Genomic DNA, 14,053 nt, shown 5'->3' with positions numbered 1-14,053 from the left:
TCTGACTTTGATGCTGAAACCTAAAATGTCATTCATGGCTAACTCATTGGTTCATTGGTTGCTCGGATGATGGTGCAGAGACAGGGCAAAGGTTGTCCACTGCAACTACATTTGCCGAGTTGACATTAGTTTAGATTTAGATTTTACCTTGGCTAAAAATAATATACATGGACGTGAAGCACGTCTTGAGGAAACCGGAAATGCATGACATCAATTTTAATTCTTTCATTGTTATCTTGTCGTGTTCGTGTCCTTCTTCTGCTTCATCTTTTTCTTGTTCTCCATCAAAGGTTGTCTATTTTCCTTGCAATTTGTACCATTGTTGCAACAACAACAACAAGACGAACAATTTTCTTGTAATTTTTACTGTTGTATATTTAACTTTCTTTTGCTTGGCAGACCCAATTCAATTCTGCAATTCTATGTTTTATTTCTTTGGAACTTTAACCGCTAATGATTTTCCTCCGCATCCTCTTCCGACTCATCTTCGCCTTCATTTAAATCGTTTTCTTTGTGTGTACTAAATGTTTGTTGTTATCCCCCCTTTGTGTTTTTTCTTGTTTACTTGCAGTTGCACCACAACGACCACGCTTGGAATATGAGGGCGCCCATGTACCGCCTGGCCATAACATTACCGTGGACGCTGGCTCCTTGGCCACAGTTAAGTGTGTCTCCCACTATGGCAATCCACCTGCAACACTTAAGTGGTTTCTGGGTAAGTTTTGTTGTTTTTGTTGTAATTTTATTTTTTTTTTATTTTCTGCTTAATTTGAAGTCCCTACCCCTTATGCTGCTCTGTGACCACAACCTCTCCCTGGAGGTTTATGGCTCATTTCATCAAAATTGTTGTAATGCGTTTTAATGTTTAGTTTCTTGGAATGCCAGCAGTTCCAGTGCGATTATCTGTAATTGTTTTAATATCCAAGGCATGGCATTGTGTCTAAAACAAAGGTGGAGGTACCGGAGGATGAGAGTAGTTCGTGGAGAAACTGTCTCAAATACACGTATTGTGTTACATAAGAAGTTGTTGGTTGGGTTGGTGTTGGAGTTGGGGGAGGTATTTACGGTTTAAAACGCTTTAGGTTGCCTTGTAACAACATTAGCTTATGGTTTCTTTGGTAATTTGTATAGGAATTATTTAATTACACTTTGCAGGAAATCTGAGCATAATTGGTATAGGATTTTTTTATTTAAAAAATAAAAAATGGAGATAATGGGTTAAAGGATTTAAAAATATGATAATAGTATTTGAGGTAGACACATTCTTTATAAAATAGTTTTAAATGTCAGATTAAAAAATCTAAAGGTGTTCTGTCAAAAATTAGAATTTTTTTAAATAAATATTTATTTAATGTAGACAAACTCCTGCAAAATGTTTAAAAAATAAGATAATTTTGTTGAAGATATCCTATAAATAAACCAGTAAGGAAAGTAGTAAAGTCGGGCGGGGCCGACTATATGATACCCTTCAACACTATGGGTATATTAAACAGGACTATTAACATGAAATTGGATGAAATAAAATATGTGATATTTATCTACATGTTAATCGACCTCAAACAAATATTAATAGATCATTCGTTGGGCTATGTCTGTACATCTAGAAAACGCAACTACGTAATTCTACGTTAGTTGCGCAAAATTTGATGTCAATCTAACATGAAGAGTTTGATGTCCAATTTACCTAAAATCGGGCGAAAATATATATATGGAAGTTATATATATTATATTGTCACAGGTTAGGTTATACTAATTTCAGTACCCTTTGTTCCTATCAGTCATATATTGGATCCTTGGTGCGTCAATTACTTAAAATCAATCTATAATATAAGGTAGCTATATCTAAATCTGGACCGATTTTCTCGAAACTTGGCACACATCATTCTGGACTAAATTCAGTACGTTGTACCAAATTTCGTGCAAATCGACAGATATATAGGGTCTTTAGTGCACTATTTACCTTAAATCGGTCGAAACTATATATGGGAGCTATATCTAAATCTAAACCGATTTTCAAGAAACTTAGCACACATCATTCTAGGCCTAATTCAGTACGCTGTACAAAATTTCGTGCAAATCGAAAGCTATTTAGGGACTTTTGTGCACCATTTACATTAAATCGGACGAAAATATATTTGGGAGCTATATCTAAATATGAACCGATTTTTCCCCTATTTCAATATGGTTCTTCCTTGAGTCAAATGAATGAGCTGTGCCAAATTTCATCCAATTCGAATAATAAATGCGACCTGTACTTTGTTTACAATTTAACATGGACAGGCGGACGGACGGACATACGTAAATCGACTTAGAAAGTGATTCTATGCATATTCTCAAAAGGAACCATAGGTATATCTCGATTCCTTTTGCCTGTTACAAACATATGCACAAAGACATAATACCCTGTACCACAGTGTGGTGAAGGGTATAAAATCGAATAAACAATTAAAAACGTTGTTCAGGCCGAATCGAACTTTTTTATGCCCTCCACAAGAGTTCAACATTCAAAACGCCAATAGGATAATGCAGTGGCGAGGTTAAAATATAGGAATAGGGTTTAGAACATGCGGAAAATGACGCGAGGCCCTCGTATAGGAGTTATGTAGAGACATGAAATTATATTGAAGATGCTATGTGAAGAAGTTGTTCACGCACCAATGTAGCAGAAAGATCGATCGATATTTTACTGAAACCCAATATGTATTTCAATATATTAGGTAACAATTCTTTACTCTGAAGAACAGTCCGAATTATTTTTTAAAAACATAAAAACCTTACTTACTCACTTAGCTGTCTTGAGACAGAAAATTTGTTCCATTATCGGAGCTTAAAAAAGATTTCCAGACGCGGCGGTCTTGTGTACCGCTCTTCCAATTTGGAAGACCATGTTGCGAATGTTGTCTTCCAGTTGATCTTTCCATTGAATTCGTGACCTTACCCTTCTGTCTGACCCATCACTTGGCTCGCTTTTATATTTGAGCTGGGACATCCCCATCCATTCTCACAATATGACCCAGCCACCGTAGTCGCTGCAGCTCGATACGTCTGACTATGTCGTTGACCGAGAATAGATTGTGCAACTCATGATTCATTCGACGTCGATAATCACCGTCCCACAGATTTTTCTGAGAATGTTTGCCTCAAACACTCCACGAGCAGCCTCATCGACCTGCGTAAGTACACATGCTTCAGATCCATACAACAGCACGGGTAGTATCAGTGTATTGTAGAGTATGAGTTTGGTCTGGCGAGGCCTTATTTTTGAATTACCAACACTATTCTACTCTGGATTTTACAGCTGATGTTATTAGTTTCGTTCATGGCGGTACCGTGTTATATAATATCGTTTACCACCTCGGAGCTGTGACATTAAATACCTCCGAACGGATAGGACTGTCGAATGCGGCTTTATAGTCGACGTATAGGTGGAATGTGTAGAGGTATATTTCGTGGGTCTTTTCCAGGATTTGGCGCAGAGTGAACATCAGGTTAATGCTGGATTTACCAGCACTGAAGCTTAATTGATAAGACTCAATAATGCCATTGACGTTCAAACAGTACGCTAGATAGCTTTTTTATGCAATAGGAAGGATACCTATTCCTCTATAGTTGGCGCATATCGTCTTGTCCGTTTCTAAGTAAGGGACAAAGGATGCTGAGGTTCCAATCATTGGGCATGCATTCCTCTAGCCCAACTGTACTAATCATCAGTGCATGCTCAACTGCTGATTTATGATCTTCAGCCGATTGATTGCTCTTCTGACCTTATCTTGGCTAGGTGGTATCTTCTTCACCGCCACTATTTGATACCGGAAGCTTTTCAAAATGCTCCAGATCCTCAAACTCTGTCCTTGTCTGTCACCAGGTTTCCATCTTCATCTCTACAGAAGGATGTGCCTGCGCCATTCTTCTGTAGAGATGCCTGGCGTTTTACTCGTTGGTAAAATTCCGGACTTCATTTTGACTCCTGTACATCTCGATTTGCTCACGCTCACGTTTTTCTTGTTCCTTCTTCTCTGCTGCGTTTTTCATATCAGTAGCATTACGACACTTCTAATCGTATCCCGGGTTTCTTGATGGTGGTTTTTGGTACCCAAGTGATGCTTTTGCTGCAGTTTATAGAGAATGGACAATTTTTTGCCATTGTGCTTCAAACGAAGCTCCCCTGACTTCGAATAACTAAACTTGTCATCAATACATAAGAATGATACATAATATTAATGACAGGACATATCACCACCCGGAAGAAAAGTGCAGCATTAAATAAGCAAGGATCCCAACCACTGCTCAAATTCAAGGGGACGTTGTTTCAACACAAGGGTAGATAGCAGTCCGATCTTCTAGGACGGATTACCAATTATCTATTTATCAAGAATTTTAAAGCATTTAATTGTCTTGGTAAAAATCGGAATCGAATTATCCGTCATAATTGAAATTATACTTTTTAGCCATAATTGTGTAGGTTATCATACCGACTTATGTCGAGTCCTTACTGGTTTATCTTCCTTTTTTTCAAGATTATTATCATCAATATTTTTTCTCATTTCATGTTTTTATTTCAGGTGACCAAGAAATCGAACCCATTCACCCGCAAACGAATGCCACCGAACCAGATAATCCTCGCACATGGTCTGCCACATCGGTTGTCCAATTGACAGCAATGCGTGAACGGCATGGTGACATTTTACGTTGCTTGGCTTATCATGAATCGTATACGGCGAAAACGGTGCCCGTCGAAGCCAGATTAGATGTGAAATGTAAGTACATAGTAAATGATAATCGAATAGAAGTTGAAAGAAGAAGAAAACGAAAATAATTAAAAGTTCAAATTAGAGAGAGATTAGGCAAAAGGGCAACTATGTTATTTTTATACCCTTCACCACACTGTGGTACAGGGTATTATGTCTTCGTGCATATGTTTGTAACAGGCAAAAGGAAACGAGATAGACACAAACAAAGTACAGGTCGCATTTATGATCCGATTTGGATGAAACTTGGCATAGGTCACTTTTTTGGCCCAAGGACGAACCCTATTGACATTGGGGAAAATCGGTTAAGATTTAAATATAGCTCCCATATATATTTTCGTCCGATTTAAGGTAAATGGTGCACCAAAGTCCCTAAATATCTTTCGATTTGCATGAAATTTGGCACAGCGTACTGAATGAAGCCTAGAATGATGTGTGCTAAGTTTCACGAAAATCGGTTCAGATTTATATATAGCTCCCATATATATTTTCGCCCGATTTAAGGTAAATGGTGCACCAAAGTCCCTAAATATCTTTCGATTTGCATGAAATTTGGCACAGCGTACTGAATGAAGCCTAGAATGATGTGTGTTAAGTTTCGTGAAAATCGGTTCAGATTTATATATAGCTCCCATATATATTTTCGTCCGATTTAATGTAAATGGTGCACCAAAGTCCCTATATATCTTTCGATTTGCATGAAATTTAGCACAGCGTACTGAATTAAGTCTAGAATGATGTGTGCTAAGTTTCCTGAAAATCGGTCCAGATTTAGATATAGCTCCCATATATATTTTCGTCCGATTTAATGTAAATGGTGCACCAAACTCCCTATATATCTTTCGATTTGCACGAAATTTCGCACAGCGTATTGAATTAGATCTAGAATTATGTTTGTTAAGTTTCATGAAAATCGGTTCAGATTTAGATATAGTTCCTATATATATATTTTCGTCCGATTTAAGGTAAATGGTGCATCAAAGTCCCTAAATATCTCTGAATTTGCATGAAATTTGGCACAACGTACTGAATGAAGCCTAGAATGATGTGTGCTAAGTTTCACGAAAATCGGTTCAGATTTAGATATAGCTCCTATATATATATTTTCGTCCGATTTAATGTATTTGGTGCACCAAACTCCCTATATATCTTTCGATTTGCACGAAATTTGGCACATCATAATGAAATGGGTCTAGAATGATGTATGTTAAGTTTCCTGAAAATCGGTTCTGATTTAGATATAGCTTCCATATATATTTTCGTCCGATTTAATGTAAATGGTGCACCAAATTCCCTATATATGTTTCGATTTGCACAAAATTTGGTACAGCGTAATGAATTAAGTCTAGAATGATGTGTGTTAAGTTTCGTGAAAATCGGTTCAGATTTAAATATAGCTCCCATATATATTTTCGTCCGATTTAATGCAAATGGTGGACAAAATTCCCTATATATCTTTCGATTTGCTGTAAATTTAGCACAGCTCCCATATTTATATATATATATATATTCATCCGATTTAATAGATATGGTGCACTAAAGTTCTTATATATATATATATGTCCGATTTAATAGAAATGGTACACCAAAGTTCTTATATATCTTTCGTTCTGTTAGGAGACTATGTAGAATACACTCAAAGTGGTGAAGGGTATCATATAGTCAGTCCGACTTTACTCCTTTCCTTACTGGTTCTATGTTAAATAAATGTTTACAAGAACAAACACCCACACTAAATAGGAAATTTATAGCAAATAAATATGGGAACCATAATTATCCGACCGAATAGATTATAGATATTACCCTCAATATTATCAATGAAAGTACAGTCCTTTTTTCGATATGCTGAAGTTCCTAGCCGGGTTTTCCAATCAATGTATCTGTAATTTCAATACATAAATCTCACATCCAGGTCTCTAAATTTTAAGTAGATAAATTATGACTGTATCACCCTTACTTCCAGATCGCCATTGCTTTAAAATAAAATATTTCATATTTTACAAAATATGGCGCCCAATAATTCGATTTTCATTAAATAGCCTTAAGAATTTCCTCCAACCTACTTAAAATCTCCTTAGCAAAAAAAATCTTCCAAACACTAAACAGGAAACATATTTTCATTGGATTTCCCCCTAAGGACTTCCTCCGAAAAAGGATAAACAATTAAATTACAGTGTGCCAAATACAACACTTCATGGCGGCAGTTGCCTCAAAACAAATTAAATTTCCTTTTGTAAAATTCAAACAACCAAACCCAGGGCGTTTTAGCTAAACTATCATTTGCAGTTTCCCAACTCCCTCGGCAAATATCTTCCCAGGCTCTTTGCCCGCCCTACACCTACACAATTACACAAAATTTTATAATAAATTTCGTTTGAATTAAATGAAAAACATGGAAAACATTTTTAGTTATCCATCCATCCGAAGTCTGGCAGCCACCTTGGGTCCAGGCAGAGGAAGCCTGAGAATGCTATGAGCTCTGAACGTCACTAAAAATCCATGTATATATATCCTGCTCCCAAAAACAACAATAATATGTTGAGCCAAAAAAAACAACAAAAAATTGGAATTTGGCAACAAGTCAAATGTGTAATTCCCTTGTACAGCTGCTAACCGGTAATGCCAGTAACGAATGGGCTTGGGTTTTGGCAGGATGAAAGGTTGGCTGGCTGCTTGGTTGCTTGGCTGGCTGCAATGTCTAAATGTCCGGGCGGGATCAACACTGTTGTTCTTCGTACAACACAAGAAGACCTACCGACTGACTGACTGCCTGGCTGCCGGTTAAATCAATTAAATTAACTGCAATTTTCCCTCAATATGCTTTAGTGGTTGTACTTGTTGTTGTTCTTGTTGACTTTCTTCTTCCTGCCTGCCAAACAGCGACTACACAGAAATTTTCTGATATCCTATTTTACCGTGTTTTTTTCTCTCTTTTACAGACGCACCAACAATACGTCTAATTGGCTCACCGGAAATCGACTTGGAAGAGGATAAAGATGCATTGATATTACGCTGTGTAGCGGATGCCAATCCACCGGCCAATATTGTTTGGCGGCGTGCAGGACGTTCTGAAATTGCCAGTCTACAGGTAAGTCGATGCATGTTATGTGCACGGATGCACCTACACATACAACTGCATACACAATACAATATTTCGATGCCAATATCATTGGAAATGGATAAAATGACAGCGAGAGAAAATTATAAGAACAAAAAATTTAAAATAAGAAGAAATATTCAAACGACAAGAATTCGTTGAAGAATTTAGAGGTGGTGTGATAAATTGTGATAAAATACATTTAAAGGCACAGATTTAAAATAATTCAATGGATATTTGAAAATATGTAGAAGCATCGACTTATATTGAAAAATTACAATCACTTCTGTGAGTCTACTGCTATAATTCTTGGTAGGCCACCTAATGTGAACAGAAATTATCAAATAAAACCGTCTCTGAAATGCTGAATATTGAGGTTATCGTTTTTGAAAACGTGGACCTATGTTGATAGTTTTTGAAAGGTGGATTTTACAACCAATGATAACCCAAATTATGAAAATAACAGCCAATTCGGTTTAAAATCTTGTCTAAAAATGCCAACATAACTATCTTTTGGGGTACCGTTATATGGAGGCTACACTGACACTGCTTCTTTGGCCTTCCCAACCATAGGGAGAACTTGTTTTAAATCAAGCGTTTTCGAACCATTCCCCCGTGTAGGGATACGAAAACTGTTCGATTTTTTGCCTCTGACCAAAAAGTCGACTTTTAGACTTTTCTTTTTAAACTAAAAAGTCGATCTTTCGATTTTGTCAAACCTGTTCAAAATCAATTTCGACTTTTACCGACTAAAGCAAGATCGACAAACAATTTTATTTCTGGGATGTGTATTTTTTTTGGGAAATTTCGTCTTTGTGATAATGAACCAAGTCTATATGAAGAAAATCGAAAGTCGATCTTGAAATGTGTCAAAAGTCGACTTCGACTTTTAGACTTTTGTATAGAAAAGTCTAAAGAACGATTAATCGATTAGTCGAAATTCGATTTACTAATCCCTACTCCAGTGATATTTCTTCCAGTGAACTTTCATCCACCAGTATGTTTTCTCCAATGTGAGGGCTTACCAGGGACACTACAGCTCCATAATTTCATATACTATGATGCATATCTTCAGGAAACTTAATATTTGCATCTTCTGGAATCTACTGTTTGAGCTCCATACTTGATGCCTTCAAAGATTCCATTTCGATTGGGCAAATTATTATTATCACGCGTTGTCACATCGGCTAATTACAGTATCGGCTTCATGGAATATCTTTCTCAAATCATTCCTCTGGTTTTTTGTCCTTTTTATGTCCTTATTATTAACATGATCGGTATAAAAACATTCTCAATCTGGTTATTTTCCGTTCTCATATTTTCGGCGTCATTTTTGAAGCCCGCCAGTTGGGATATTTTCCGGAATGATATTATTGAATACAAATGCGTACACATGGCGTTTAACTTCTCGGATATTCAAGGAAATCGCCGATACTGCTTCTTCCTCCCATTTTGAATATCTCTTATGAAGTGCTCTACCCTAAAATCTAGCATTCTTGTGACTTGGTTGGGGTCTTTGCTTATATTGTGTTGTCATTGCCCTCTTGGTGGCACCATCTCCTGCAATACCTATATTGTGTGAACGTCATGTTTTGATATGTATGCCAAGAGTGGTTTTAGAATACCAGAGAGGGCTAAAATACCTTTCGTCTCGAAGGGAATGTAAGCCTATTTTAACGAATATTCAAAAAATGCCTTCAAGGAATTTTTCTTTTCTCCACTGGGGCGCATAGGATTTCTCCACTGGTGAGCATAGGCTTTCTCAAAGCATGGTCATCTTACTCGATTAGTCTTCAGCCCATTTAAGTAAATGATTGGTTTGCTGAAGCCTGTCCTAGGTAATGGGACTGCCATCTATCGTTGCATAAAAACAACGTCTTCATGCATTTATGTGCAGTGGTTGGTTGGGGTTCTTGCTTATTTAGTGTTGTCATTATACATTAGGTGACACAATATCCTCGCTGCAATTCCTATGTTTTGTTATTGTCAAGATTTGAAACCAGACTTTTGAGTAAAAAAATTCCCTACAGGAAGAAATGGTCCGGAAAAATTTTCCATGTATAAAATAGGGAAGCTTGGCCACAACCTGATATTAATTCTATTGACTACAATCTCGCTTTTCTAGACACTGAAAAACTTTTTTGGAAAAAATTGTCAATATATGTACATGTTAAAATCCTATACTCATCTTGGCAGCATACGACTTTCGCAAAGCATTGTCATCTTACTCGATAAGTCCTCAGTCCATTTAAGTATATGATTGGTATGCTGTAGTCTGTTCTAGGTAATGAGACTGCCTATATAGTGTTGTCATTGCCCTTTTGGTGGCATTATCTGCCTGCAGTCCTTATGTTGTGTTATCGTCATGATCTGATTTTGATGCCAAGGCTGGTTTTTACAATAGTAGGGAGGCTTAGAATACATTTCATCTCGAAGGAAATGTAAGTCTATTTTTAGGAATATTCAAAAACCACTTTGAAAGAATTTTTCTTTTCTCATCTGTACTCTTGTGGGGAGCATAGAATCGTCATATTACTACCTGATTAGTCCTCAGGACATTTAAGTAAATGATGGGGTTTCTGTAGCCTGCCCTCGGTAATGAGGCTGCCATCTAGGGTTGCCTTAAATCAACGCCTCCTTCAATTTTTGTGCAGGGGTTGGGGCCCTTGCTTATTAATGTTGTCATTGCCCTCTTGGTGGCACTACTCCATATGTTAGCGTCATGTTTGGATATTGATGTCAAGGCTGGTTTTTAGAACATTTCATCTGGAAGGAGATGTAAGCCTATTTTTACAAATATTGAAACCCCGCTTTGTAAGAATGTATCGTTGCCTAAAAACAACGTGTTCTTGCATTCTGGTGCAGTGGTTGCCCACTGAATCCACAATCTCCCTCCAATTTGTTTTGTCTTATCGTTATGTGAAAATATTGATGCCAAGGCTGGTTGTTAGAAAATCGCGGAGGATTCGACTGCATTTCAACTGTAATGAAATGTAAACCTGTTTTTATGAGTATTCAAAATCCGTTTTCAAAGTTTTTTTCTTCCTCACTGGGATTTTAAACCGAGACCCGGGACTGCAATACGCCACCACCAACTTTTTTCACATCCTTCATATAAGGTTTTAGATGAGTTTTAATGTAATGTTAATTCTAGTTCTATTTAAATGTTTCTGAAATCCCGATTTGATGTTTGGAATCGATGTACAAATGTTCGTCAGTCCGTTTGTCTGTCTGTCCAGCTGGAGCGCACGATAACTCTCGAACGGAGTAACCAATTTCATCCAAACTTTATACATCGTAATATTTCTTCCATACCTAGTTCAAGTCCGAAGATGGTGCTAAAAATTATTATTATTACAAAGCCTAGATCAAGTCCGAAGGTAGGAGCCGTCAGTCCTCTCCTTCTGGTACCTGTCCCACAAAGGTTCAACATATTATAAGCTTGTAAATTTAATTTGAAGAGAATTGAATAACTGATTTGATCAAAATTAAATCTGAAAATGTTTTATTAAAAAATATACCTTATATATTATGTGTGTAATTCCGAAGACATCCGCAAACCATTGGCTAAGGTTATATATCTGACTGTAACACCGACTGACACTTTTTTACTTGAGGTGGAAAATGTTTCAACCTTACTTCTCAACTTATCACAACAACATCATAACAATTATTGACAATAACAGATTTAAATTTAATATAGCATATAATTGTAAATGTCTATATACTCGTGCATACATACATATTTCTCATATGGCCAAAATATGTATATTCAACATTAATATAATTTTGTTTTTACCCACTATACTTCTCTCTCTCTTTTATTTTCTGCTCACAGGAAACTTTACAACTACGACCAGTTGGACGACGTGATGCCGGCTTATATACCTGTGAGGCACGAAACTCCGTTGGTACCTCAGAACAGTTATCTGTGCAGTTGGATGTGAAATGTAAGTTTCAAAACGTTTTTCAAACTTTTTTTTCTGTGAAAGCGCGAAAAAAGTTGGTTATTGGCAAGCCATAATCAATGTTTTCCATATTCGTTTCGTTTTTTTTTTCATCATTTTTCATCTCCCGTAGATCCCCCCAAAATATTGTCCGCTGGACCGGATCGTTTAACCACAGCACCATTATTTACACCAGCCGCCTTTGAATGTGTGGCCGATGGCAATCCAATGCCCTCGTTTAAATGGGTTCAACGGTAAGTAAAACGTCCAGCTATCACAAAGTTGTTCTTCTGTCATTCGGTTCGGTTATTCCGTCCATACATCTTGAGGGCGATTTTTTTTGTAGGGATTTTGAAAAAAAAATTTAAGGGGCTTTCAGGTTTTTTTAGTTTTTTGTATTTTGGTTAATAATTCCAATTCCCTTGATGGATTTTGTCGTGGTTATTGTTTTGTGGGAGAATATGTGTGTGGTTCACTTTGTGAATAGTTGTGGGTTGGGTTTTCTAACAACCTAACAGAGGGAGAAATACGTGACCGCCATTGGCATGGCATCTCCAATATACACAGATACAGGGATATCTCACCTCTATCTATCATATCTATTAAATTTCTGGCCTCCAGACTAGCAATGCTTTGTGGGAGTCCTAGCTCTTCATATTTCTATTGCTGATGGGAAAAATAAAAACGCAGCAAACTGTGTGTGTGTGGTGTATTTCCCACTCACAATAATTTGTGTGCGTCTGTATGGGTGTTCTAGTCGGGACAGAGGGCGTTTTTGTAGATTATTGCGTTTTCCATTAAAAGTTTGTGTTGGCGGGTTGGTTTTTTTATGTTCTCCTCTTTTTGTTTCTAGACTAACTTTGTTATTTTCACATTTGTAGATTGAAAACATGTTTTTTTGTTGTTTTGTTTGTTTGGTTGGTTGGAAAAGGAAAAATTGTTGGTCTGTCTTTTTTTTGTGGGCGTTTTTCATGGGGGCTGGCTTGGTTTTGTTTGTCTTTTATGTTGAGTTGCTGCTCACTTTTTTCGAATTGAAAACTCTAACAACGACGTGTTGTACATTTACATGTTCAACAAATCGAGAAAACAACTGCAACAACAACAACAATAGTTAAAGGTTCTCCTTTATCAATCATCCAGATACGTTGGAATACATTTGGGAATTATATTGAATGCGTTATGAATCGCCATAAAATGTTTCAGACTTTAAGAAAAACGATTTGACATTTAAAATCGTAAGGACGACCTTAAAAAATTAATGTAAGAAAACAAATTATAATTCCAAAAAAAAAAAAAAAAACTCAACAAGAGCTACGTTCTAAAAAACATTCCAATAAATTTGTTATGGGTCTGAATATTGTCTGTCATGAATTCAAATAAAACAATTTCATTCAAAATATAAACAAGTAAAACAGCGTTAAGTTCGGCCAGGCCGAACTTTTGATACCCTCCACCATAGAAATACTGACAATTTTTTTTAAATGAAAACATAGGGAACATACATATAACGACAATTCTTCCAATCGATTGTTATAAACCAAATAGAAAATCCAGCAAATTCAATGGGGGTTTTCCTAAAATCTCAAAACCCTAAAATGTTGACATATATTATTAACGCATGGTACGGTGAAACATGTGTATAAAATCCTGAAAATACTCCAATTTAAAGGGCAATATTATATTAAGGCATACTAAAGCGGGACCAATATTGACCAACATTGTGTAGGAATTAGCACTACTTGGTGTTTTCATTATATAAGGAGTTAGGTCTAATTAATGGCCGATGTAGCTCAAGTTCCAAGCTAATATATTAGTTTTGAATCCCAATACCGTCCATCACGGTAAATATTAAATAGGTAGGATGTTTTATATAGGACCTGGTCCTAAATGCGGGTCGATACAGTTCGTTATCACGTTTTAGTTTATATGTCGATATCCTCTGAGAGAAAAATGATTACAACATATGGCAAAATCGGGGTATGAACTGAAAATTTCGCCTACCGAATATTCCCCCTACTATGGTTTATATGATAACCCCAATAAACGGAAAAAATCAGCTAACAGTACGTTAACATTTAACCGGATTTCGTTAACCCAGTGTGTTTCAATTGTCAATTCCATTGCATATATGTCAAATAAATCCTCATAAAGTAGGTTAACCCGGTAAAAAGTTCTAATGTATAAGCCGTTTAACTACCCATCGTTTAACTACCCTACACAACTACCACGAAAAAAGAACATTTTCTGCGGTTTTATATTTT

The 14,053-nt window shown here is 36.6% G+C and overlaps 1 protein-coding gene across 1 annotated transcript; it reads left to right on the top strand.

Annotated features, from left to right (window-relative positions):
• Positions 1–571: 571 nt before the first annotated feature.
• Positions 572–12,046, top strand: LOC133323344 (cell adhesion molecule 2-like; the record flags this gene model as incomplete). The annotated part of the gene is made up of 5 exons (XM_061532287.1): positions 572–715; positions 4,563–4,757; positions 7,688–7,836; positions 11,684–11,795; positions 11,926–12,046. Coding segments are annotated over 5 exons (721 nt in total), but the record flags the coding sequence as incomplete, so codon positions are not given.
• Positions 12,047–14,053: the final 2,007 nt, after the last annotated feature.

The sequence above is a fragment of the Musca vetustissima genome, unplaced genomic scaffold, assembly GCF_032173495.1.
Source record: "Musca vetustissima isolate MV318-11 ecotype Yass unplaced genomic scaffold, APGP_CSIRO_Mvet_v1 utg98072, whole genome shotgun sequence".
Lineage (NCBI taxonomy): Eukaryota > Metazoa > Arthropoda > Insecta > Diptera > Muscidae > Musca > Musca vetustissima.
The sequence above is the reverse complement of the archived record's forward strand: the minus strand, read 5'-3'. Positions and strand labels throughout refer to the sequence as shown.